Source organism: Miniopterus natalensis, chromosome 5 (assembly GCF_054644295.1).
Source record: "Miniopterus natalensis isolate mMinNat1 chromosome 5, mMinNat1.hap1, whole genome shotgun sequence".
Lineage (NCBI taxonomy): Eukaryota > Metazoa > Chordata > Mammalia > Chiroptera > Miniopteridae > Miniopterus > Miniopterus natalensis.
Genome location: NC_142085.1, coordinates 15888005 through 15913636, shown reverse-complemented (window position 1 = coordinate 15913636; position 25632 = coordinate 15888005). Strand labels below are relative to the sequence as shown.

The 25632-nt window shown below is 54.4% G+C and overlaps 2 protein-coding genes across 5 annotated transcripts; one reads left to right on the top strand and one right to left on the bottom strand.

The window, feature by feature from the left end:
* The first annotated feature begins 990 nt into the window (after window positions 1–990).
* On the top strand, window positions 991–5599 carry DLK2 (delta like non-canonical Notch ligand 2). Its single transcript, XM_087817405.1, has 6 exons — window positions 991–1121; window positions 1611–1741; window positions 2016–2079; window positions 3275–3405; window positions 3843–3987; window positions 4703–5599. Exons 2-6 carry the CDS (start codon window positions 1666–1668, stop codon window positions 5436–5438), a joined length of 1152 nt encoding a protein of 383 aa, XP_087673531.1. The 5' UTR covers window positions 991–1121; window positions 1611–1665; the 3' UTR covers window positions 5439–5599.
* On the bottom strand, window positions 5558–25376 carry ABCC10 (ATP binding cassette subfamily C member 10). 4 transcript variants are annotated; one of them, XM_016212800.2, is made up of 22 exons: window positions 25281–25376; window positions 24848–25019; window positions 20932–22150; window positions 19379–19606; window positions 18606–18762; window positions 18213–18322; window positions 16618–16697; window positions 15811–15982; window positions 14551–14649; window positions 13942–14131; window positions 13137–13214; window positions 12797–12991; window positions 12238–12391; window positions 11852–12041; window positions 9631–9974; window positions 9134–9303; window positions 8505–8665; window positions 7921–8174; window positions 6832–6977; window positions 6635–6732; window positions 6281–6393; window positions 5558–6000 (listed from the first exon to the last, which is right to left on the bottom strand). In XM_016212800.2, exons 2-22 carry the CDS (start codon window positions 25006–25008, stop codon window positions 5847–5849), a joined length of 4473 nt encoding a protein of 1490 aa, XP_016068286.2. In that variant the 5' UTR covers window positions 25009–25019; window positions 25281–25376; the 3' UTR covers window positions 5558–5846. The 4 variants fall into 4 exon arrangements, 3 of the variants coding, with proteins under 3 accessions (XP_016068286.2, XP_016068288.2, XP_016068290.2); XR_015714552.1 differs by lacking the exons at window positions 5558–6000; window positions 6281–6393; window positions 6635–6732 and adding an exon at window positions 7506–7688 and having other exon boundaries at window positions 6892–6977; XM_016212802.2 differs by lacking the exons at window positions 5558–6000; window positions 6281–6393; window positions 6635–6732 and having other exon boundaries at window positions 6889–7688.
* Window positions 25377–25632: the final 256 nt, after the last annotated feature.

The window sequence follows — 25632 nt, the reverse complement described above, 5'->3', positions numbered from 1 at the left end:
GGGCACATGCCCGGGTTGTGGGCTCGATCCCCAGTGGGGGGCGTGTAGGAGGCAGCCGATCAATGACTCTCTCATCATTGACGGTTCTCTTTCTCTCTCTCCCTCTTCCTTCCTCTTACTGCAATCAATAAATATTAAAAAACAAAACAAAAAGAATGGATGTGACCTTGGGTACGGAAGTGGGAACTGGGGCGGGGGGTACAGAGTCAGGGGGACTTCCCAGTAGCGGTCACAGGAAGGAACAGGGTGGTGGGGAAAAGGGACTTGATAGAGGTGGGGATGGGCTAGGTCCCGGCCGGCTGAAAGGCAGGTTGTGAATGGCAGTGAGGAGAGAAGGAAGCGGAGGGCGCGGCGGCGAGGCGCAGACATTGGAAGCAGGTGATGGAGGGTTTATAGAGGAGGCGTGGGCTTGATGACAGGAGGAGGGCGGGGAGCGGCGCTGTGCCCTGCGTGTGCGGGGTACATGCGAGAAGCGTGGTGGGAAGCCGACCCGGGAGCGCAGAGGTGGGGCCGGGGTGAGGGGCGCGGGTCGGCAAAGCTGGGACTCGAGACGCGAGGATAATAGCGCTGCGCACATCTGGCCCGCACTTGGCAGTCGGCCCCCGTTTAGGCTCCCATCATCTCCTCCTTTCGATGAAGAAAGCACGGTTCGGAGAGGCTAGGTGGCCGCGGAGGGTGGAGGCCCAGGGGCGAGCGAGATAGCGGAGGAAGGGGCGAGCGCCCAGCCCCGCGGCGAGGTGCGCTCTGCGCGCCGCAGGGAGGCAGGCGGCGGACGCAGGCGGGTGGGAGGCGGGCCGGCGACAGGCGGGGGAGGGGAGTGGGGTGGTGAGTGGGGAGGCGGGATCAGCAGGCACACGCCGCCCCTGGCAGGCGGCTTGAGTGCGCACGAGGATCCGCCGCTGCGGGATCCGCCGCTGCTGCCGCCACCGCCGCCTCCGCCGCCGCCGCCCGGGGTTTCCTTGAGCCCCAGATTCCGGAGCGCTCGGCTCTCATGGAAGCCGCCTTGGCGCCCGGCCCCGCGGCCCGCTAGGGGCGGCCCCGCGCCCCAGCTTGGCCCCACGGCGGAGCCCGTCGGATCCGGCCTCGCTCTGCGCCCGGGGCGCGCCGCCTCGCAGCTCGAGGTGAGGACCGCGCGGGCAGGGAGCGCAGGACGGGGGGCGCTCGGGGCCTCCAGGCCCGGCGCCGCGGCCCAGCCGAGCGCGGCCGAACGGGAAGGGGACGTGGGGGCAAGTCCTCGTTGAAGTCGGGGGTGGGATCGGAGACTGCTCGCCGCTGAGAGCCAGCCCCCGCGTCCCCTCCATGCTCAAGGCCTCTCCTCCGCGCTGTCTCCATTCCCGCGGACAACTCGGTTCTGCTGCGTTCCCAGCCCCGGCCCTTCCCGCGCTCTGACCTCGCCCCACGCTGCACATCCTTTACCTTCTGACCGGAGCCCGATCCCGGTGGTGTCCCCAGTCCCTTTGCTGGTTCAACCCTTCCCCGCCCCGGCCCTCCTGCTGCCTCCTCCCCCTTCCGTCTGAACATCCCTCTCCCCTCGGCTCCTTTCGCTCTGAACCGCAATCCGTGCAGCCATCTCCGCATCCGACCGCCTCCCAGCCTGTGCCGTCCCGCAGGTGTCCGCACGTACGGCCGTCCATCCGTCCGTCCTTCGTGGGGCCGGCGCTGACCATGCCCAGCGGCTGTCGCTGCCTGCATCTCATGTGCCTGTTGTGCATCCTGGGGGCCCCCGCGCAGCCTGCCGTAGGTGAGAGCACCCCGGGCTCGGGTCGCGGCTCCCTCCGGCCGGCTCTCGCTTGCACGTTGACCTCTGCCGGCCAGAGACGGCATTGCAGCCGCTCGGACCCGAGGGGTTGGTGAGACCCAGGTGGGCCCTCTGGAATGGGAAGAATCTCAGTTCTGCCCTGCCCCAGGGCTGAGCCCACCCCATTACTGGGACCCCGCATCCTCACCTGAGCCCGGCATCTCAGGGAGCCCAACCCGGACCCCGGGCTTACCCCTCCCACATCAATCTCTTGCAGCCGATGACTGCAGCTCCCACTGTGACCTGGCCCACGGCTACTGTGCACCCGACAGCTCCTGCAGGTACCTCTTCTGAGCACGTGCTCCTAAACCCTTTGTTCCCATTTCCCAGCCCTTCACTCCTACAACCAGGTCAAGCCCCGGGGCAGAGTGTCTAGGGGCTTAAGACCCATGTCCACTCCCTATCCCCAAATGGCACACAGGGCAGTGTGGCCAGCTTCCCCCCCACCCCTCTTTGCTTTGACTTTTTCTTCTTCCAGCTTACCTCTCCCCACTTTTTTAGTCTCCAAAGTATGACCCAGGAATTCTGAAACATTCCTCCTCAAGACCCCAGGAGAAAGACCTGAAGCTTGAGAGAGTTTGGAGACTGGGAGCCTGGAGGAAAGGGAGAAATAAAGGAAAGATATAAAGAGAATTGGTTCAGCCTGAAAAAGAAAGGCTGCTGGGAGGGTTGCTGGGGAGAAGAGCTTATGAGAGTATATTTCTGGATGAATTTGAGTAATTGACTTACTGGGATGGGGGTTGGGCAAATTCAGTAGGAGGAGGGAAATGTGTCTGGATGGACATAAGGAAATGAGTTGACAGGGCAAGCTGCTGGAGGGGTTGGAGGTGTTTCAGACTCTTCATCCTTGGAGGATTTAAAAAAAAAAAAAAGGTCAGGCTTTTGCCCTGGAATCAGGGTAGGAAGATAGTCCTGATGACCTTTCAAGGTCACTCTTGAAACATTGCTGACCTGTCACAAGTATACATGTGCTTCTGTGTCTCAATGTTGCTGACCAGTCACGAGATAACTCACGTGTGCACTTACATTAATTTGAGTAATTTTACACACCTTGCTGACTGGTCATGATGGAAAAATAGCCAGCTACATGGGCGAGTTCTGGCTCGAAATAGCCAGTCAGCAAGGTGTTAAAAATAAGATTTCTGAGCCTCAGATATGCCAGGACTGATACTGGAAGCATTTATAGACATCATCTTACTTTATTCCTCAACACATCTCTGCAAAGTGTTTCCCCAATTTACATATGAGGAAACAAAGGCTCATAAGGATTAGACAAAGTGCAGAACCAGGACTTGAATGCTGGTGCCAGATGGTCTGATCCCACATATGTGATACTGCACAGCCCACACCTATCTGGGATGGGCCTGTTTCTCCTTAGGGGCCGTCATGTCTTCCTGTTTTTTAAATGCTCTGGTGTTGCTTCCATTTCCTCACATCCCCTACCCAGAGCCCTGACCCTGTGCTTCTCCCCATCAGGTGTGACCCAGGCTGGGAGGGGCTGCACTGTGAACGCTGTGTGAGGATGCCTGGCTGCCAGCACGGTTCCTGCCACCAGCCTTGGCAGTGCATCTGTCACGGTGGCTGGGCGGGCAAGTTCTGTGACAAAGGTAGGGGAGTAGAGGACAGCTGTTGGTCTGGAGACCCCATGTGTCTTGGGAGAACATCCATTCATATTTATTGTGTCCAGCTGAAACATTCAAATACATGGTATTTTATCATTTTAGACTTTATACCTATCTGCTGTATGAATTGGCCCTTAACCTAACCCCATGAGGTAGGCAAGGCAGCTGCTGAAAATGACACTCATTTTACAGATGAGGGAACTGACACACAGATGAGCACAACTTGCTCCAAGTTACTCTGAGACAGATTGACATTGCCAGGGCTAGGAGCCTCCTGATTCCGAATTCAGCTGTTTCCCCCCACCATAGTCTGGGTGGGTTTGCAGTATGAGCCGCACCCAGAGAGCCTTAAGTGGGGCTTGGGCAGGTCTGGGTGCCAGATGTAAGGGGCTATCCCAGAGCCTTCTCTGTCTCTCCTACAGATGAGCACATCTGTACTACGCAATCCCCCTGCCGGAATGGAGGCCAGTGCGTATATGATGGGGGAGGCAAGTACCACTGTGTGTGCCCACCAGGCTTCCACGGACAGGACTGTGAACGCAAAACTGGACCCTGTGAGCAGGCAGGGTGAGTGCTGGCCCCACAGGGTGAGTTCGAGGTCAGATGAGAATCTGGTGACGCAAGGAGGCAGGAGTGTTGAGAGGGTAGTGGTGAAGTAACAGGGCTGAGGGTCAGAAGTCCCACCTGGGGGCACCGGAGGGTAAAACCCCAGCCTGCCAAAGGGTCCCCAGTTCAGGGTTTCTCAGCCTTTTTATACCATCCAAACCATTTCTTCAACAACAAAGATCTATAGGAACCTGAGATGTAACAAATCAATGTGTGACTGCTCTGGCTGTTGGGGGGCCTAGGAATGGGAAGTTGAGGACCTAGGACTCCCCTCCCCCATCCTCCCAGGAAAGTTGCCATGCAGCCCCTAAGGATGTTCCACATGGTAGCCTTATGCCTCATCGTGTGCATGAGGAAATAGGCCTGAAGGGTTGACCTGTCCTCACTTCGGTGTCAGACCTAAAAGCCTGCCAGGGTAATAATGCACTTGCCTTGAGACTTGCCTTTGGGCCAGTCCCCATGCTAACTGCTTGACATTGGGTTATCTCATTTAACCCTCACAATTTGGAAGTTGGGTACTACTTTTATTCCCATTTTTAAAAGGAGGCATTGGAGGCTCAGAGTGTGGCTCAAGGTGACATTGCTGGAAGGGGGGGGCAGTAGTGGTCAGGATGCTGACCTGGGCTACCCTGCAGGTGTGAGTCTGTATAAAAACCCTCTCCCACCTCTACCCCAGCTCCCCATGCCGGAATGGTGGCCAGTGCCAGGATGACCAGGGCTTTGCCCTCAACTTCACGTGCCGCTGCTTGGCAGGCTTTGTGGGTGCCCACTGTGAGGTGAATGTAGACGACTGTCTGATGCGGCCTTGTGCTAACGGCGCCACCTGCCTGGATGGCATAAACCGCTTCTCCTGCCTCTGCCCTGAGGGCTTTGCTGGACGCTTCTGCACCATCAACCTGGATGACTGTGCCAGCCGCCCATGCCAGAGAGGGGCCCGCTGTCGGGACCGTGTCCATGACTTCGACTGTCTCTGTCCCAGCGGCTATGGAGGCAAGACTTGTGAGCTAGTCTTACCTGTTCCAGACCCCGCCACCATAGCAGACATCCCCCTGGGGCCCACCTCGGCTGTGGTGGTACCTGCCACGGGGCCTGTCCCCCACAGTGCAGGGGCTGGTCTGCTGCGCATCTCAGTGAAGGAGGTGGTGCGGAGGCAAGAGGCCAGGCTAGGTGAGTCTAGCCTGGTGGCCGTGGTGGTGTTTGGGGCCCTCACTGCCACCCTGGTCCTGTCCACGGTGTTGCTGACCCTGAGGGCCTGGCGCCGGGGTGTCTGTCCCCCTGGACCCTGTTGCTACCCTGCACCACACTACGCCCCAGCACGCCAGGACCAGGAGTGTCAGGTCAGCATGCTGCCTGCAGGGCTCCCTCTGCTACCTGACCTGCCCCCTGAGCCTGGAAAGACCACAGCACTGTGATGGAGGTGGGGGCTTTCGTGTCCCCTCCTCACCTCCTCTGCCCCTCAGACTGGAGTGGTCCTTTCTTGCCACCCCTCAGCAGCCTCACACAAGAAATATTATTTTTTTAATACACAGAATGTAAGATGGGAATTTTATCCAATAAAACTATGAAGTTATAAGTGGACTCCTTTTCCAGAAAAACCTGCTTGGAGTCACAGGTGTAAGAGGGCTGAGCAGAGGCCTGGTTCTGGGGAAACCTTGGGCTCTGCCTTAAAAGTGGTTCTCAAAGTGAAACCCATGACACCTTCCCACCCTGGGGAAGTGCCGGTGAGGTAGAGCCATGGAGGAAAATGTAAACAAACAGCTCTGCAGCCGCTCAGCAGAGGGTAAGATGGGGAGACCCTGTCGGGGGATCCTGCTGAGTCCTCAAGGGGAGGAGCGGGCTCCCTGCTGGCTGCTCTGCAGCAGCTGCTGGAACAGAGAGTGAGGCTGGTTGCGCAGGGTGGCAGGGGAGTCTAGCTCCATGACCCTCCCAGCTTGCAGCACCAGCACCCGGTCAGAGTTCAGGATGGTGTTGAGCCTGTGTGGAAAGAGATGGTCAGTGGGGGGATGGAGGGCAACACCCCAAAGCAGAAAGCTGACCCGAGCCCCCTCCTCTCCTCCCCTGGACAGCACAGTTCTGCCCACAGGCTTTACTCCTGGCTCTGTGCGGGCGGCGGGGGGTCTGCAGATTCCTTCAGACAATGTGCTATGAGAATGAGGAGCTGAGGTTCATGGAAGTTTGGAATCTCTAGGCCCCTAACTCTTGGGGTCCCTGACACCATAGCCTGATTGGAGTCTCATGCCGGACACTTGCACACCTGTGGGCAATGGTCAGCACTGTCTTGTTGGCGAAGCGTTTGCGGATGGTCTGTTGGAGCAGTTGGTCTGTTTTCTGGTCCACACTTGCTGTGGCCTCGTCAATGCACAAGATCTAGAACATGTGGACGGGGTGGGCAGAAGGACAGAGAAGAGGGTTAGTCTTGGCTCCTGTCCAAGCATCAGCTCCTACCTTCAGGCAGGGCCCAGCCAGCCCAGCCTACAGCTCCCCACCTCCAGCTCTAAAAGAGAAACTAACTTGGTCCCCTGAGACCTCTCCCTAACTCACTTTCTCACCCCTCACACGCCTCTGCCTTCTTCCCTGCTCTCTCAAATGTCTTCTCCTCTCACCTTACCTTGGCATCTGTGAGGAGAGCCCTGGCCAGACACAGCAGCTGCCTCTGCCCCAGCGATAAGCTCCGGCCTCCCTCACCCAGCTCGCCATCTAGACCACCTGCAAGGCACAGCATCTTCACCGCCAGGTCCCAGGCCTCTCCCTGCCCCCTCCCTGTTCCCTCCTCTTCTACCCTGCAGGGTAGGGCCTGGTACTCACCCATGGATCCGATCACCTCACTCAGGTGGCACTGCTCCAAAGCCTGCCACAGGGCCCTGTCCTCATACAGGCCCTGGGGATCCAGGTTTTCCCGAATAGTCCCACTGAACAAAAAGGGCTCCTGGGGGATGATAGCCAGCTGGGATCTGGGGGACAAGGAGGGACATGGGGTCTAGGCTGGAGATGTGGTCACTTCTGCTCCCAGTGCAGGTTTTAGCTATAGGTCTAGTACCTCCAGGGAAGCTTGGGGAGACCTGAACATATCCCTCACTCTGCTTCCTAGTTGTTCAGCCATGTTCCTAGAACTGTGCAGGTGCCATAAGGGACACCAGAGAAACCAAAGGCCCACACTTTGATCTTAAGGAGCTTACATCTCACTGAGCTACAAAACACAGAGAACAAGGGTGGGCTAGCGGTGTGGCACGGACTCCAGCAGTCACTGGAATAGCAGTGGTGGCAAGGAATGAGGAGTTTGAATGGTAGGGAGGGGACATGTCAAGGTTAGAGGTCCTGGAATTGGGTCCTGAGGAGCCATATGGTGGAGCTATAATGTAAGGTGACCACAACTTAGAAGAGCAGGCAGGAAGGGCAGGGCCAGAGCCTGGGATCAGTAATAGGACTTAGAACAGAGCTTCCCTACTTTTCCACATCAGAGAAAATGGCTCTAGGCTAACCTGGAGCTGGCGGGGGGAGATGTTTAGCCTCAGATGTGGCCTCTTGTGGCCAGGGGAAACTGGCCCAGGTCCCGAGCACCCCCTGCCAAGCCCAAGGGCTGAGGGGATGAGTATCTCGGGCGCAGCATCAGGGAGGCTCTGATTCAGATGCAGTGGCCAGTGGTCTAGAGAGCAGGGTGTATACTGGGAAGTAGAAGAAAGATGAAGCTGGAAAGATGAGCCTGGGTCTGATTAAAGACCTAAGACCACAGCTATAACCCTGGACCTGAGCACTGGGAGCTCACTATCCTCGCCTGCTTGTCCTAGCTGCCTTCTGGCCCCCAATCAACCCTGGCTGCCCTAAGTTTATGGAAAGCCTTCCAGGCTAGGCCTCCCTCTGAGTGCCAGTAGTCCAGTTCTCCTCGCTTCTCCAGACCTGAGCTCAGCCAGCTCCAGCTGGCTGGTGTCCACTCCATCCAGGAGCACTCGCCCCGAGCTGGGCTCCAATAGCCGGAAGAGCACCAACAACAGGGAAGACTTGCCAGAGCCCGTGCGGCCCACGATGCCCAACTTCTCTCCAGGCTGCACGCAGAAGGTCACCCCATCCAGGGCATTTGGCAGCCCTGGCCGGTACACCAACACCACATCCTGGAACTCCACTCTCCCCTGCGTCAGCCAGCCAGGGCCTAGCTGGTGGGGTTTGTGGGTGGGAGATAGAGGGAGATGGGTGAGATGGGGAGACATGGGGAGGAGAAGGGGGGTTGGAGAGTGGAAGGAGGGGGAATAATAAGAAATGGATGGCATGAGAGGGAAGGTGGGGGAAATGAGGGCAAGTGAGAGATGGGGAGAGCGGACACAAAGGTGAGGGACACAGCAAAGAAGGGAGAGATCACATAGAGACGTTAGAGCTGAGAAAAATGGCGAGGAATGAAAGGAAAGGAACTTGGGGAGCAATGGGGACCACTGGGAGGGTCCTTCAAGGTTCTAGTGCCCAGGCCTGGGGCACAGGGGCTGGCCTACCTGCATCCGCTGGCCCTGGGGCTCCTGGGGCAGGTCACAGGAGTACTCCTCTAGCCGCTCCACACTCACCAGCATGGTTTCTGTCTGCGTGAAGCTGCTCACCAGGCCCGAGAGCAGGCCCGTCAGGGAGAGGGCATAGGACAGTGACAAGCCCACCAGTCCTAGCAGGAGAGGAACACCAGCTACTAGGGGAGGTTTGGTGGGGAGGAGTGAGGCAGAACAGGAAAATCTCAAGCTGTGGACTACGGGCATTGAAAGGAGGCCAGCAGAGAAGTGGGAAGATGCCAGCACCAGACCAGGGCCACAGGAGTGGGTCTGGAGAGGCTATGAGGGATAACAGGTGGAAGACAGGTGGGCCTGGCAGAGTGCTGGGGATGGGGCTGGAGCAGGGAAGGGGCAGAGATCAGACGACTTGTTCTACTACCAGATCCACCATCACCTGGGAAAGTCACTTCTTGAGACTCAGTTTCCTCAACTCTAAAATAAGGGGCAGGAGAATTACAACACATACTCACAGGGAACCCTGGGTGGCATGTAAAAATGCTGGGGGACAGTGTAGGGGGACGTCTGGGGCTAGGGATGGGAATTACATACTCCTGAGGTGAGAGTGAAGGTTCCTGGGCTGTTACCTGGGTCAGCAAGGCCCTGCTGATGCTGCACCAGGGCGATGCCTGCGATGGCACTGACCACTGCGGCCCCCATGAGCTGCAGGCGAATGTCCAGCCACTGCATTGTGGCACTGGAAGCAAACTGGCACCTTTGGTTGAGCTCCAGGAGTCTCTGGTTCTCTTCCTCAAACCTGGGGGAGGCCAGGAGGGAAGTGAGGCCACTCCACTGTTGCAATGATTCGCCCAGACTCCCCCACAGAACGCCTCCTTCTTGGAGCTGATCTACACACCCACAGGCCTTACCTGAGGGTACAGAGAGGTCAGTGTGCTCTTTTGTACATTGACCTCTCTGTACAAAAGAACACACTGTGTGCTCTGCCTCAGTATCCCTTTCTTCTGTTTCTTTCCTCTTTCCCTTAGCGCCTTCACCCACCCTTCCCTTCTCAGGAGATCTGAAGCCCCCTCCCCCCAGCACCTCATGCCCATTGCTCTGGCTGGGGGAGGCATACCCCACACACCTGTCAGTGGCACCGGAGGCCCGGAGCACAGGGAGGCCGGCCAGGGTGTCGGCCAGGTGGGTGTAGAGTGGAGACAGGGTGAGGCTGCCCAGGCGCCGCAGCTCCCGCGAGGAGGCCCTGTAATGGCGCTGCACACGGTAGTAGATGACGCTCAAAGGCGGCAGCAGCAGCAGCAGCCAGGGCAGGCCAGAGCCCAGCACCGCCAGGAGGCCCAGCAGGCCTGCGGTGTTGGCCAGGAGGATGTTGAGGATGAAGGGCAGGCTGTCATCCACACAGGCCACATCAGAGGAGAAGCGGTTTAGGACCCGGCCCATAGGCGTGGAGTCGAAGAAAGTCACTGGTGCCTGGGAGAAAGGGGGTGGTTGGGCAAGGGCAGGTCTGGCAGAAAAGGGGTTGGGGGCCACCCTGCGGGAGGTGGGGTGCAGAGGCCTAAGGTAGAGAATAGGAAGGGAAGAAAGTGTCTCTAGAGTTTGGGAGCAGAGAGGAGGAACAGGCGGGGCCCAGAGGAAGAATATCCCAGGGTAGAAAAGAGAGAGACCTCTGGCCAGTGGTGACCCTGAGAGGCCATGCTGGCCATCCTTCTACCTCTGTGCTACACATGCCTACACCTCTCTCCAGAATATGGGGACTTCAGGCCAGTGAGTGAGATTTAATTAGATGTCAGGAGGAGTATCCTGATCTCCCAGGGCTGGGAAGAGTGGTGAATGCAGTGGTCCAAATCAGTATTGTCTCACTGTGAAGCGCTCAGGGTCTGGAGCCAGACTGCTACTGGAATTCCAGCTCTGCCACTTTGTAGATGTGAAACCCCAGGCAAGAGGCTCAATCAGTTACAGGCCCCTGTTCCTCATTTCAAGAATGGGGATAATAGCCCTGGTCCGGTCGCTTAGTTGGTTAGAGAGTCATCCCAATACGCCAAGGTTGCGGGTTTGGTCTCCAGTTCAGGGCACATACAAGAATCAACCAGTGAACGCATAAATAAATGGAACAACAAATCGATGTTTCTCTCTCAATCAAACAAACCAACCAACAGGGAAAATAATGGAACCTCACCTTACAGGGCTATTAGTAGGCTTAAAGGCCATATATACAGCAGTCAGGTGCTTAGCACAGTCTGCCCGGCATGTAGTAAGTGCTCAGTGACTGCCAGATATCCAGACTATTGGGAGGTACAGTCTCAAAGACAGCCTCCTTTCCCTTTCCCCACCCTTCCTGTCCCCCAACTCTCTGCCTTTACTGGGCAATAGTCCCATCTTAAGGCAGAAGACTAGGTCGAAGGACTTTTTGAAGTACCTCCTAAAGCCAGAGTATGAGAAATGAATTCCTTCAAAGCCTGAAGATGTCCCCTCCTTGGCTCCTGGAGGAGAAGCAGAACAGTGGGCAGCTGCTCCCTGATAGGCAATGGACAGACCCATATAGTACTGGGTTCACTACCTGGCTCTCCAGGGAAATAGCCTTGCCTAGGTCCCTTACACTCTCAGAGCCTTGGTTTCCTCATCTGTAAAATGGGGATAACAATACCTACCTCACAGGGTTATTATGAGGCCCAAATAAGATAATGGACAAGACAGGGCTTTGTAACAATAACATTAATAATAATTGCCAATTGAGCACTTAGTATGTGCCAGGCACTATCCTAAACACTTTCCATACACTAATTAATCCTCATACTAAGTCCATGGGTAAGCAACATTAGAATAGATATTCACAGAGCAACTAGGATGGGTCTTAGAAACAGCCTAAATACATAAGAAACAAAATTTCATTTATAAAAATCCATAAGCTCAAAGCACAGGCATTTCACAAAAAGACACATATTAAACACACTTAGAATGGTTGCTTTTCAAGGAAAAGAGGGGAAATGGAGATAGGGTATGCAGAGAAAGGGATGGACAAATAAGTAAAACACAAAAGGGACTTCATATGAACTAAAGGGTGGTTAGCTCAGCCCTCTGCACTTAAAGTCCAAAACGGAAGTGACTCTGAGGACGATTCTCTTCTCCCCATGTGACAAAGGAGAAAGCTGTAGGGTTAAGTAACTGGGTCTGAACCCAGGCAGCCCTCTGCTCTTGGCTTTTCCAGGTCCCAAGCTGTCAAGTGCTGCACTCATCTGTGAGGGGCTATACTCTCCTGAGGACTAGGAGGTGGGACGGCTGCCCCCACCCATGAAGCCCAAGTATGAGGATGGCTCCCCCATGCCACCCCCACCCTCTCATCCCCTCACCAGAAGGACTCGCTGCAGCAGGCGGCGATGCAGGGTGGCAGCTGCTCGGAGGGTGCCCGCTGCAAAGAGCACTGCCCGGAGAAGGGTACAGAGGGAGTTGACACCAGCAATGGTTGCATACACGGTGAGGTAGAAACGGATGTCTGAGGAGCCATTGGGGGCAGCTTTGGGCAGGAGGAACACTGAGGTGCTGGGAGGTGGGGAGGAAGTTGTGGGTCACCAAAAGTAGAGCCACTCAGGGGTGCCTTCCCCTCCCCCACACCACCTCTCCCTATTCTCCAGAGACACAGCCTCTGGATCACCAGTCCCCCCCCCACCCCAACTCTCATTCACTACCTGGCAACCACTATGAGAGCACTAGGCCTGCTCCCAGCCCAGCCACTCACTAGAAGCTTCTGGGGGAGAAGAGGAGCAGCTGGGCAGAGAGGAGCCCGTTGGAGTCCGGAATGGTGGGGGCTGGCACCTCCCAGGAGCTATTCTTGGCTGCCTTCAACTGAGACACCCAGTGGGAGAGCCACCAGTCAGCAGCATTCCTTGTGGCTGGGTGGGGATGGGAAAGAGAAAGCTGAGAGACCCACCCTCCATTATTCTAATCCTCTGCCCCTGACTCTAGTTTCTATCCTTCACGCTGTTGGCCCTCCCCACCTTGCCACTAGTCCATGTCCTCCCTGCTATGAGCTCCTTTTCTGGGTCTATCACTCCACAGGTCTGGGGAGAGCTTGATCTCAAATATGCAGAATGGGGCAGATCAGAAGATGGCTATAGAGCGCATCTGTCTGGCCTCTGGGGCTCTCTCAGAATTGGGGGCAGGCCCACTGTCCCAGCTGTTGTTCACGCCTGGTGAGTCTCTGGACTTTGTAAGGATTAGCACAAGGGAAAGGGTGTGATGGGGACCTAGAAGACAGGGCTATGGGTGGGGTAAGGGGCTCCGGGGTTTACTCCTACCTTGCATGAGGAGCAGTGAGGAAAGGATGGCCAGGGCCAGGCCCAGGCCTATGGCCCTCCAGTACGCTCGGTACACATGGAAGGCCACAGCGCCCTCCTTCTTGCTTTCTTCCTGCAGCAGGCGGCCAGATGTGCTCTCCTCCACCTCGGGCCCCTCCTCTGTTTTCTCTGAGTTCCACACTGACTGGGCTGGAGCTGAGGATCAAGGAGGTCGGGGGGGATTAAACTTGCAGGGTGACTGTTGGAAACCTCAGTGTTTCAGAGAGGCAGGCAAGCTCTACAGAAATCATCTATTGTCATGGTGCAGAGAGAGCCACTCCCTCTCATGCTTGGGCCGTACCTGAGTCAGACTCTCCTCCATCCTCAGGCCAGACTTTGGGCACAGCTTGTACCAATGGCAGGATCTCAGAGGGAGGCCCTGGAAGGCAGCAGGGGAGATGAGGAGAGGGCTGTTCCGGGAATATACTAGGCTTTTTTCCTAAATATGTGTGCCAATCCACCATCTTCCTCCCCCCTTCTCTCTGGCCCCGCCCTGGCAGGGCTCTGTCCTGGACCCCCAGACGCTGGGCAGGTCCACCAAGTCCATCCTTCTGTGTCTGGAGTCCAGTCAACACAGACACAGCACCTGTGAGCACTCCATCCAGCATCGGCTCTCAGTACTGCTGAGCTTTCTTCCTTACACCTCGCAAGATTCCTAACACTCTGGGGGAGCCTAATTTTCTCCTGTTTCTCTCCCAGTGAGCTTGCAGATGATCATGTCCCTCTGGATAATAATCCTTCAGGATCTCCTTTTAAACAAAAAGACTGTTGTAAAACTGCTTTCTCTTCTCCATGGACATCAAACTGTTCTCAGAGATGCAGGGACTCTAAATTCCCAATGCATCCGGTCACAAAGCCCAAGTCCCAAATCCACTGGCATCTCACCAGCATGTTCCTTTCCTTCCTGCTCTCTGTTTACTTACATTGGTTCTGTGATGGCAGGATGGGGGCTCTCATCCCTTACACAGAAAGATGACTGGGCCCAGGCCATACATGGAGGAGTGGTACAGTCTGCCCTTGACAATCCATCTGTCCCTCTTCCCCAGTTACACCCAGGTAGATGGCTCCCTCACTTGCTGGGCTCCTGCCCTGGCAGCCCACATTACCAGCCTGGACCAGGCGCCCAGCCTCCAGCAGCAGCACCAAGTCAGCCTTCTCCAGGTACTCAGTGCGGTGGGTGCACAGCAGCCGCGTGGTGTGGCTCAGCGTTCCCAGGATGCACCTATGCAGCAAGTGGTTGGCCACGTCTGCATCCACAGCAGCCAGAGGGTCATCGAGGAGATAGAGCTCCTTTTCCTAGAGAGTGGTGGGAGTACCATAGACACCAAGCTCCAGGTCCTCTGGTCAGAACCCAGGCCTCTCCTAGGATGTGATCTTGAGGGAGTCAGAGAAGACAGTTCAGAGGAACTCTGGGTGCTACCCCTACAGCAGTAGAGAAGGAGGTGAGACGTGAGGTGGACTTCCCTCCAGTCAAATAAGGCCAGTGCACCAGGGCCAGTGCTCAGCCTTGCTAGGTCTCAGTGCCTCAAGCCACAAAACAGTTTTTAAAGGGCCTTTAGTTCTGCCTTGAATCTGCAAAAGGAGAATGGGACAGCCAAGGGACCACCAACTCAGGAGCACGGAGGGGAGAGGGGAAAAAATCAGATGCTGATGACAATATCCCACACCCTCCAACTAAGGTCCCAAGGCTCTGGACTCCCCCACCTTTAACTTACCTGGTAGACAGCACGAGCAAGGGCAATCCGGGCCCGCTGTCCCCCGCTGAGGGTCACACCCTTCTCCCCCACCTCTGTCTGGTCTCCAGCAGGAAGGATCTGATGGGATAGGCCCCTCAGTGTTAGTCAGCGAGCTCCCCAATACTTTCTACCCCATTTCCTATCCCTTTGTAGGGAAGTGAATCAGAGAGCTTGAAAAGACTGGTCTTGAATCTGGGGGAGCAAGCCAGAGGGGATAAGCCATAATTCCAATAACCGACATTTACTGAACATTTACTATGTGCTTAGCACTTTACAGGCATCATCTCATCCAAGCCCCATGACAACTTTATGAAGATGGTATTATTTCCTTCTCAAAGATGATACCAAGGCTCAGACAGACCTTGCCCAAGGTTGTTCCACAGCTAGTAAGGGGCAAGACATGAATACAGATTCTTAACCACTCCATCACACTACCCTACCTTTCATGGGTTTTTCAAGGAGTGTACCTTGAGCCTTCCTGTGGCCTCACGAGTGACATCTTTACCTAAGGGGTCCCTATACCAGAGGAAATGCCTGTGGTCCACCAGATGGTAAATCCCCTGGGGAAAAAAGCTTTGCTATTCATCTCTTTTCTTAGTGCCTAGAACAGTTCCTGGTAGGCATTTGAGAGATGCTTGATATAGAAACAAATGATAAATGGACACAGGATGCCCCATGGTCAAAGTCGAAGGTCCTCCTTTCCAGTGAAGGGCCACATTTACCTGGACAGGGTAGTGGTGATGACAGTCCTTCAGGAACATGAGGGTTGGGTGGGGAAGTCATTGGAGAAATGTGGAATCTCATCCCCCATAAATTTAGTACTCTGGATGTGGGGGTTCTAAAGGGTTCTCTAGGCTTCCTTAGAGTAACCTTGACTCTCCCAAGTCTTCCCACTGGGAGGTAAGGAAGGGCTTCTTGAATAAGAACCACTAGCCAGACCTATGTAGAGCTAAGCCTCATAGGGAGCCCTTCCCTAGCCCCGGAAGACTCAGGGTTCCCCCACCTGCTACGTGAACACTGTCACCACCTCCCCCCCCCCCCCCCCCCCCCCGGCGGGTCCTATGTAGGACAGGAAACTGAGCAGTTGGACACTCTGGGAGGAGCAAAGCCTGACGGCCAGTCCTAGGTAAGTGATGTCTGAGTGGAAGCAACCCCTTCCCAGAGTAGCAAGTCACTGACTTGAGGTGTCAAAGACATGAGGAAGCGGGTGGCGAAGAGGTTTCAGGGCCAGTCACTCACACTTAGGTCATCATTGAGGGCGCAGGCCTCCAGCACTTCCTTGTACAGCTGGGCATCAAATGTCTTCCCAAAGAGAATGTTGTCTCGGATGGTGGCAAACTGGATCCAGGGTTCCTGGGTGGCCAGGCCAAAGCCTTTGGACAGCTCCCACACTGACACCCGTCCACGCAGCCTGCAGGGAGCCGGACAGCACCATGGGAGCTGGCTCCAGACTGAATCTCTCCATGCCCAGCCCCTGCCTCCAAGAGGCCTTTCCAGACTGCTGTCTTCTGTATAGGGTCCCCTTTCATGTCACATGGCTCTCTGGATTGGCAGCCATGGAGGTGGAGAGGGCCTAAATGAGGCTGTAGGATCATTCTGGACAGGGAAGGGGAGGAATTGCTCTTTGACAGAAGTCAAGCAGCTGTTGTATCTAGATGTTCTCAGAAGCTCAGAAGAGAGTGTGACCACTACCCTGGACCTAGGCATTCTCACCATAAAAGAAGGCAGCTTTCCTTCACTCCTTGGTTCTTCTCTGGATCCCTTCCCTGCGCAACCACATTTTCTCAAAAGAGTAGCCGATTCTGGATGTTTCTATTTATTTCTTCACTCACTATTACAGCACTTACAACACTCTGGTATGATAATTATGAAAACTCACTTTCTTGACTGTCTCCCCCTTTCCAGACTGAAAACTCTCCCAAGAAAGGAACCATGTCTTCTTCATCTTGGCATCTCTGGCCCCTAAAAAAGGTGTCCACCACATAGCAGGGGCTAGGTGTTTGCTGGAGGGCAGAGCTGAGGATGGGGACACTAGAGGTTGCTTACCTGTGAAGCTCCCCAGCGATAGCGGCCAGCAGCGAGCTCTTGCCACAGCCTACCTTCCCCACGATGCCCACCAGGACACCCTGCAAAAAATCCACACAAGGGAATGTCAGGTCTTCCTCCTGAAGCCCTGGGCTGCAATCATCCCACGGAGGCTTCTCTCAAGGCCCCAGGTCGTCTATAGGGAAAGAATTTGCCACGAGGAAAACTTCCCAGGAAAGCTGTGAGGCAGGCATCCCAGAATGAGGAGTGGAGGAAAGGACTTCAGGCTTTGGGGCCTGGATGCTGGGCTGGCTAAGTCCACTGGTGGTTAAACTTCTGATATCTCAGAGCAAAAAGCAGTGTTTTCAGAACTGCCCATTTCTGTCACTTGCAGTTTAAAATTTTTTGTGTTCTCTTCATTTCTTAGTTGTAACATACATTCATAGAGCTATCTCCCTGTACAAAAAGAAAAAAAAAAGTCCTCTAGAAACAGGCAGAGTTCCCAGAAGCTCTGTCTGTGATGCCCCCTTCCAGCCAGCCAGGGCTGACCCATCCACACGTGGGCACCAGACCAATCTGAGACCCCTCCCTGGGAATGCTCCCGCTTTCTGATTACAGCTGGCAAGTAGGAGGGTTCTCTGAAGTCACACCTTCTGCTCAATGCAGTGGGTCTCCAGAGCTAGAAAAATGAGGCAAATGCAGAGAAAAGCAAACGAAGGAAAGAGCTCTCTGCAAGTTGAGGCCTGGTTCTCAGCGGCTACTGAGACTGGGCTGCAGGCTTGCTTTGGGATTCAACAACTCATCTATATCTTTATCACACATTCTCGTTTGCTTACACCAGCTCCAGTGGGTTTCTATGACTTATATACAAAAAAAGCCCCAACTGACGCATTAGTAAAATTCCTTTGAAAAATTCCAGCCTTATCTTGCCTGAATAAGAGGAAAAACAAAACATACAGTACAAGCCAGAAGTGTGAGCCAACTGTGGTGGAGACAGTTCAGGCACCACTGGAGGACGCTGGGTTGAGATGTCGGGCAAAGGGTTGGACGGGGGTCAGGGGAGAGTGAAAACTTGGGACTGGGGTGAACAGGAGTCACTGTTCTGCTAGGAATGTTCTTTCAAGTGCTTCTTTGAGACTGTGCCGTGGTGTGAATCACAGGGTGTGATTCCTTTCAATAGGCTGAAGAGAGGATTATCTATCCCATTTGTAAAATCCTTTTCAGAAGGGGCTGCTGGGCCTCCTCCCCAGTCCTCAGCCTGCAGGGGATGCTGGATAAGGGCTGGGGTCTCTGTTACGAACTGGACAGTCTCCTAGGGGACATGGAGGATCCAGGAAACAAACACACCTGCTGGTCTTGACTGGGTGGGTGTGAGCTGTGTGAAGATCATGGAGAGATGTGACTACTCTGTAAAAGCTGTATGTGAAGGAATGGCATTCAAAGAGGTGGCATCTCTTCCTAGATTAGAGCCTGTTCACCCAAATCTCTCTAGTCCTTCCCTCAGTAATTAGAGCTACAGGGCCATCTAGCTATGATTGGCCCCATCCTCATGTGTCACTGAGTTCCCATCCTCCTTATTGTTCTGGGGACTCTCCTTGGTTGTCTCGCTAACGAACCTTCTTCACTTCAAGGTGACTGATGAAGGTCTCCTGGCTGGTTCCAACTGGGTCCCAAGAGAACAGGGCTTCATGCAGCTCCAATACTGCAGATGGCTCTGTGGGGGGATCTGAACAGGGAAGAAGTCACTGAGCTTGGCCTTCCAACCCACCACCTACCTGCTTGGGAAGGGTAAATAGGGGCATGCCATTAGTTTGCCTGTCCCATATCTACCTGCACAAGGCTAATTCAGCCTCAGTCTTAGTCTGAGGATTCTCCCCCAGGACCCAGCCACCTGCTCTACCTGGATTCTGTTGCCTCTGGCTTCTCTTGGTAGTGTTTATGTACAGGCCCCAGGGGCTACAGTTCCCTCCTCATCTTGTGCCAGGTTCTACCCTCTAGCTTCCCATTACCTTGACTGTAGTAGGCCTTGGGGTTGTAGTTGGGAAAGTCGAGGAAACGCTGGATCCGGTCCAAAGACACTTTGGCCTCCAGGAGGCCATTGATCACCCAAGGGAAGTTGTTGAGAGGAAGAATGAGCATGCGTACCAGTGCCAGGGCCGTGAATACCTAAGGTTGGGGGGGGGGAGTGAAGCATCTGAAGGCCTGCTGTATGAGCGGCCCTGTGGACAGGTCTGTAGATGGAAGAACAGGGCAGCAGCAGAACTGAGGGGTTGGTTGGACAACCTTTGGATCAGAGTTGGAAAAGGTGGCCCCTCCAAGAGTCTTAGGAATTCTAGATATTCCTCCAGGGGATCCAGGTTGTACCTTAAGCACACAGGCCTAGCCCATTCTCAGGCCTTCTCAGAATTTCTAAGTAGTAACCCTCTGGCTCTGGGCAGAAGCAGCACTGGATTGTGGATTTTTTTCCTCCAAGGCCATCAGAATGAGAATAAGGGGACCTAACACAGAGCTTGGGCCTGACCGGAAGTTGGGAAGGAAGAGGAGAGGAAAAAAAGGAATTCCTCACAGAGGGAAAGGTTACATATCTGAGGCCCCAGAAAAAGGTCCCTTCAGAGAATTTCCCCTTGGTTGGGAAGGAAAAGGCGGCCAGGGATCCTCCTCCCTCCTTCCCAGCCAGGATCACCTGCCTGAGCCACCTCCCCACTCCACTGCAGTCTTCATGCTGCTGCTTCCCTCCCATGCTTCCCCCTTAAGCCCTGCTCCACCCAGTCCCCATCCTTACCTTGGTGGCAGTGAGCTGATGCCCCATGAGGACATAGGTGATGAATATGACGATGGAGATGACAACAGGCAGGGCAGCCCACAGGTACACACAGGCTGCGTCCAGGTATTTGATGACCCGGAGTCGCCCCAGCTCTTGAGCCCGGAAGGCCTCTACTCGGACCCCCAGCACCTGCTCCCACCCGAAGAACTTGATGACCCGAATGCCACTCAGCAGCTCTGTCATGAGCTAAGGACAGGGAAAAGAAAGCAGTGTGAAGTGGAAACACTGCTCATGTGTCTTCTCTGCCTAGTCTTCCTCAGCTCCTGGTAGAGGATGCTGCGAACTCTGAGCTCTAATGCTCTACCTCCTCAGCTCAGCTCTTTAAGTCCTGCCCTCAAACCCTCTTCAGCCCTGGGTTGCTTCCCCTCCCAGGCTTTTACTTCTCCATACACCCCAGCTGGGGACTGGTCAGAGCTGGATGCTCCCTACATTCCTAAGAGATGAAGTGGTGGAAAGAGCAGAGGGTTACCATGCTGGTAAAATCACTCTTCCATTAGATGAGGGAGTAAGGACTATTCCCAAAGCCAGAAGGTAAGGACTTGGGGGCTGGTCACTAGTTCAGCCCATGGCTTGGGTGGTATGGGAATTATTCCCATAGGAGAGCACAGCTGTAGGAGGCCACACCAGAGCCCAGGGTCAGACATGCAGAGGGGCCCAGGCAACATGGGCAAGGGCCAAAGGAACTCTTTGGAGCGAAACATTTGTGCATCACCAGCCTGCAAGCCAGAGAAGCACTGGGAGCCTCCCCAGATGACCCTGGAGACCTAGTCTTCAGGGATATGGAAAAAGGTCTCATACTATAACTAGCTATCAGGGACAGCCCCTTCCATTAGCACTCTGAGTTAATCCAGTAAGATGTTGACAACTATGCTGTATGGGCCCCCAGGCCTGCCATCCTCTCTGTAAAGGTACCCACAATCACTGCAGAACCCAGACTGACTCGGCCGGATGCTCAACACCTAGAGCTGGAGCAGGTAGGAAAGTGACCTACTCCCTCCCACACAGCCAACCTCTAAGAGGCAGTTGGGGTTCCTCTAGGCTTCTCCACATGCAGCTATGGGATGGTCTGTGCCCAAGATGAGGAGGTAGGAGACTTGGGTCCTGGCTCTATCACTAAAAACTCATTTGGTCCCAGAAAGGTTACTTCCTACCTCCTAGGGTTGTTGCATAGGGCTACATGAACTAATAATATTACTAATAAGCCACATTTATTTAGGGTTTATTTTGTGACTGGCATCATACCAAGCATTAACTCATAGGATCCTCACAACGACCCTATGAGGGAAACTATTATCCTCATTTTGCAGATGAGGAAATGGAGGCCCAAAGAGGTTAAGTGACTTGTCTGAGGTGATTAAACTAGTATGTGGTAAAGTTGGGATGTGAACCCATGCCTTTCTCCAGTCTGAGCTCTCAAGTTCCTCCCCCAGGAACTGTGCATGGGAAGATCTGAGGACCAGGATACTGGGTGGGGGTCTCCAATTGCTGAGGGACCTCAAGCAGACCCTCACCTTAACCCGTGTGTCCTTGTGCTGTAGCATCTCCTGGTTGCTGGCCATGATGCGAGTGGCAATCACTTTGTTGACAGGTACCAGCAGCACTGCCAAGATCAGACCACCCACAAAGGCCACACCCACCTGCTGGTGCAGCAAGTAGAGGGTGATGGCCAGCTGCAGGGGCAGGCCCCAGGCCTCATGGAAGCTCCCAGCAAAGTTAAGCAACCGCTCAGAGTCAGTGCCTAGTAGGTTCAGGGCCTCCCCAGCAGGAGGGCGTTTGGGACCCAGCTGTGAAGTTTTTCGGTACAGGATGTTCAGCACCGCCCCCCGTGCCTGAAGTGTCAACTTCCGTAACTCATACCCATACTGATTCTGCAGCACAGCGCCCAGCACAGCCCCACCGGCTAGTCCCAAGGCATACAGCAGGCCATTGCTTAGTGGCTCCTGCCCCTCCTCCAGGAAGCCCACCAGCAGGGACAGCAGCAGGGGCCCTGAGAATCCCAGCATGGTCCCCACCAGCTTCAACAGTCCAAGTGCCAAGTAGCACCGCCCAAAGGCCCCATACAGGGCCCTCCACAGCTGGGCCCCCTCCTGCCAGTGTGCCTGGAAGAGACGGGCCAAATAGGCTGGGTGCAGCCTGTGGGGAAGGCGGCAAGTGTCCTGGGGCTGCTGGAGCTCTCCACGGGCCCCACGGGCCAGCAAGGGTGTCAGCCAGGCATAGGAAAAACGTGACAGCCAACTCTCCCCATCTTCAGCTATCTCAGGTTCCTGTTCCTCAGGCAGGAGGGGCTCCTGGGCCCAGGGTCCCCGTGGCCCCCCAGGGGCTGCCCAGCCTAGTCCATAGGCCAAGAGTGCAGCCAGCTGTAGGATGAGAAGGCATAGGCGGGTGATAGGCCCTGGGAGAAGTGGGGGCAGAAGTGTACCTCGCTGGCAGTGCCATAGCAGGGTCAGCACTAGGGCTGGGGCTGGCAGGAAGGCAGCCAGAGCCAAAGCCAAGGGTCCTCGGGAGTGGCCATCAGGGGAATGAGCCAACACCCACAAAGCCAGGCTGTGGCTGATCCAGGCCACAGCTGCCACACCCCCTGCCAGCACCTCTAGCCCTATAGGCCCTGGCCCTGCCCCTGGTGGCAAAGCAACTGGAAGGAGGTCTAACAGTGGAAAGATGGAGAGCAGGAAGGAGGCTGTGAGTCGGAGGCACCAGCCGGGACTGCAGGGTAGGTTGTAATCTGGACTCCTGGAGACAAGGGGGAAAACAGAAAAGGAGGCACATCATGGCTGACTCAGGGCCCAGATGTACCTCCAATAACCCACTTCCCTAGAGGGACTCAACTCCCTTTCCTGCCCTATATACCTTATTCCTACTCGGCTTTATCCTGGAACCTAATGCCTCTTCTCCCAGGAAGCCTTCCTGGAATAACCTAATCCATTTTCTAATCTACCCACACCATTTCTGATCATTCTTTCACAACAGAAATTAACAGGTCTTTTTTTTAATCCTCACCTGAGGATATTTTTTTCCATTTTTCAATTTTTTTTTTGAGAGAGAGGGAGGGAGAGAGAGAGAAACACTGATGTGAGAGAGACACATCAATGGTTGCCTCCTGCATGCACCCAACTGGGATCAAGCCTGCAACCAAGGTATGTGCCCTTGACTGGGAATTAAACCCATGACCCTCTGGTCCAGGGTCTAACCACTAAGCAAAACCGGCCAGGGCAGAAATTAACAGTTTTGAATTAAGGTTGTACAAAATATGAAGGCTCTAATTAGAAAAAAATTCTGCGTTTTCATACTGATAACCACTATAGGATGAGTACTCACTTTCACAGAAATATCTACCTAAAATAACCCTTAAATTCACTTGAAGCACTGTTAGATGAATAAAAGTTTGACAGACATATACCTTTTATACTCTTATAGCCCAAATTTTATGGAGCCTCAGAATATTCTACTCTCAGTCTTTCCAATGGTTGTAGAAGGTGGTATGGATCATTCCTGTGACTCCTTTGGCTGAAAAACAAACCTCTTTACAGTTTTGTCTATATCTTCTTGGCATGTGAAACATGTTTTTAATAAACAAAAGGGTGATCTGTCTGCATTAGAAATCAAGTATAGGAAAACACACCTGCAACAGTGAATGTTAGAATGTCTTGAAAGCTCATATGAAAAGAGGGCTGAGCCCTGGCCGGGTGGTTGGAGTGTTGTCCATACACCAAAAGGCGGCGGGTTTGATTCCCAGTCAGGGCACATACCTAGGTTGCAGGTTCAATCTCCAGTCAGGGCATGTATGGGAGGCATCTCTCTCACATTGATGCTTCTCTCTCCCTCTCTCCTCTCTCTCTCTTAAAAATCAATGAAGACATATCCTCAGGTGAGGATTAAGAAAGAAAAAGAGGGAGAGGACTGAAACTGTTATTTCCTTTGTTGGCAGGGGTGGGTTACTGAAAAGTTCAATTGTAGATTAAAATGCTTCAGGTTTCCTTTAAAAAGTCCAGCTCATCAATTATATGGAGGGGTTTATATTGGAATATAAGTCAACCTTTAATAATTCTGTTTCTTAAGACGTGGAGTTAGAGGAAAGAACACTAGGCCTTTGGAGGCTGGTACACTGGCTCCAAGTTGGCCATCAATCAATCTCACGACCTTGGGAAAGTCTCTTTCCCAATATGCATCTCATTTTGCTCAACAGTACAGTGAGCAGTGAAGACTCTGGACCCAAAGCCCTCTAAGGTCTTTTTCTGTCTGAGATTTTGGCTCTCTCTAACCCTTTCCAACAATGTACAGAAGAATGAAGAGTGAAGCGAGATAACCACAATTTCTATTGATTACTTGATATTCTTTCTTGCCTTTTTGTTAGCCTGTGAGTTCCCAAAGGACTGTATCAACTTTTAATAGATACTCCTCTGAGCAGGCTGTGGGTGTCTGTGCTGACTAACCGTCTCTTTTCTTTTATCTCATTTTGTATGAGACAAAACAGGATTCCTCCCAGCCCAAAGCTTCTCCTAGCCAAGGAAGGATTCATCAGACCCGTAATTTATCTTGGATAGGGACACATTCCATCCATCAGGCTCAGGACTCCCAAAAGCAGGGACTACATTTCCCTCCTGCCTTGCCAGTCCCCAGAATGAGACTAATTTTGCCATGTCCAGCCATACAGGAACTAAGTACAAAACCAAAGTGAGTTTAGCGCCTGTATCTTATAGCCCCACGTCCAGGTAGGGTTAAGGTTTTGATTGTGCTCTTTTCTTCTGCCTACTGCTTCCTCTCCAGCTGCGCACACGTGCTTTTCTTAGCCCAGGTTTCAGAGATGGAAGTGGTGAGAAACTGGTCCTACAACTTCAACACAAGTTATCCTTTTTGGCTAAAAACATTGTCCACTCAACTGTACCTCTAATTCATGACAGTTGTGTTTGAACATCTGAAAATCTACCGAAGTGATGATTTCTACCACGCATCAGGCCTTTAAAAATGTGGTGTGGCTCAATTGGTTGAGCAACTTCCCATGCACCAAGAGGTCACTGGTTGCATTTCAGTCAGGGAACATGCGGGAGTTATGCACTCCATCCCCAGTAGGGGGCGCGCAGGAGGCAGCCGATTGATGTTTCTCATTGATGTTTCTCTCTCTCTACCTCTCCCTTCCTCTGAAAATCAGTAAACACATTTAAAAATAAATAAGTGCCACGCACTGGCGCTACATGCTCAAACGCATTATTTGATTTAAACCTCCCAACAACGCTATGAGGCTCGGCGAAGATAAGTAACTTGCTCCAAAACAGCCACACTGCTGCCAAGCGGTAATGCCCAAATGTTATTCTACTTTTACCCTACTCCAGAGACCCCACTATTCTGGTTATGCCGCCGAGCAGATGTGGGTTTGGGGAGAGGTCTGCAGGCACACACGGGAAGATGTATGTGCACCCCGTCTCTACGCACCTAGGGGTTCCCCAATAGCAGGCACTGAGCACCGCGAGGAGCGCGTGGGGCAGGGCGCCGAGTACCAGCTGGGTGAAGCAGTGGCCCGCGGCGTCCCCCTCCCACACCGGAAGTGGCTGCAGCACGCTGGTGCCACACAGCTGAGCCAGGAGCCGCTCCATGGAGGCTCGGCCTGCGGGGAAAGCCAAGGGTGGAGAGAGGGAAGGTTCCTCCCAGAGGGGGGAATCCGCGCCCGAAGGGCGAGGGCCGGGCAGGGCGCCGGCGCCCGGGAGCGGAGGAAGCGGGGACGCTGGGACGCTGAGCAGGAAGCGTGGGTGGGGTCAACGGGCGCCGACAGCTGGTCCCAGCGGTCTTCTGTCCTCCAACCCCGCCCTCGACCCCGAACCTCCCCTGCGTCCTCCCTGAAGCCAGACCCCGTCCGTTCTCGCGTTACCTCGAGGGTACAAGGAGAGGTGGTTTGCCTGCGTAGAGCTGGCGGACGTCCGGACTTGTCACTCGCGGTCCTCTGAGCGCCGGAACCTGGAACCTGAAGAATTGCTTTTCACCGGATCCGGAGATCCCCAGCACCGGCGGAGGCAAAAGAGCGTGCTGCCGCCTCGGGGTGCTGGCCACGCTCGCTTGGCGCCCCCTAGAGGCGGGATGACTTCTCAGGTCCGGTTCGCCCTCGGTTCAGGCTAAGAGCTCCTGCTGTACATAAGCTGAGTAACTAGAGGATTTCTGCTTGAGGCTTGAATTTTTGCTGCAGCAGCCCCTTGCCAGAGGGTGCTTTTCCCGGAGGGGCGGGA

Excerpts from the sequence above, each read along its gene's own strand:
- DLK2 (XM_087817405.1), top strand. The coding sequence starts at position 1,666 with ATGCCCAGCGGCTGTCGCTGCCTGCATCTCATGTGCCTGTTGTGCATC. Across the intron at positions 1,742-2,015 it reads CCCCGCGCAGCCTGCCGTAG|CCGATGACTGCAGCTCCCAC; the intron begins GTGAGAGCACCC and ends AATCTCTTGCAG. Across the intron at positions 2,080-3,274 it reads GCACCCGACAGCTCCTGCAG|GTGTGACCCAGGCTGGGAGG; the intron begins GTACCTCTTCTG and ends TCTCCCCATCAG.
- ABCC10 (XM_016212800.2), bottom strand. The coding sequence starts at position 25,008 with ATGGAGCGGCTCCTGGCTCAGCTGTGTGGCACCAGCGTGCTGCAGCCA. Across the intron at positions 13,215-13,941 it reads TGGGCGCCTGGTCCAGGCTG|GGCCTCCCTCTGAGATCCTG; the intron begins GTAATGTGGGCT and ends GCTGCCTTCCAG. Across the intron at positions 6,001-6,280 it reads GTGCTGACCATTGCCCACAG|GCTCAACACCATCCTGAACT; the intron begins GTGTGCAAGTGT and ends CTTTCCACACAG.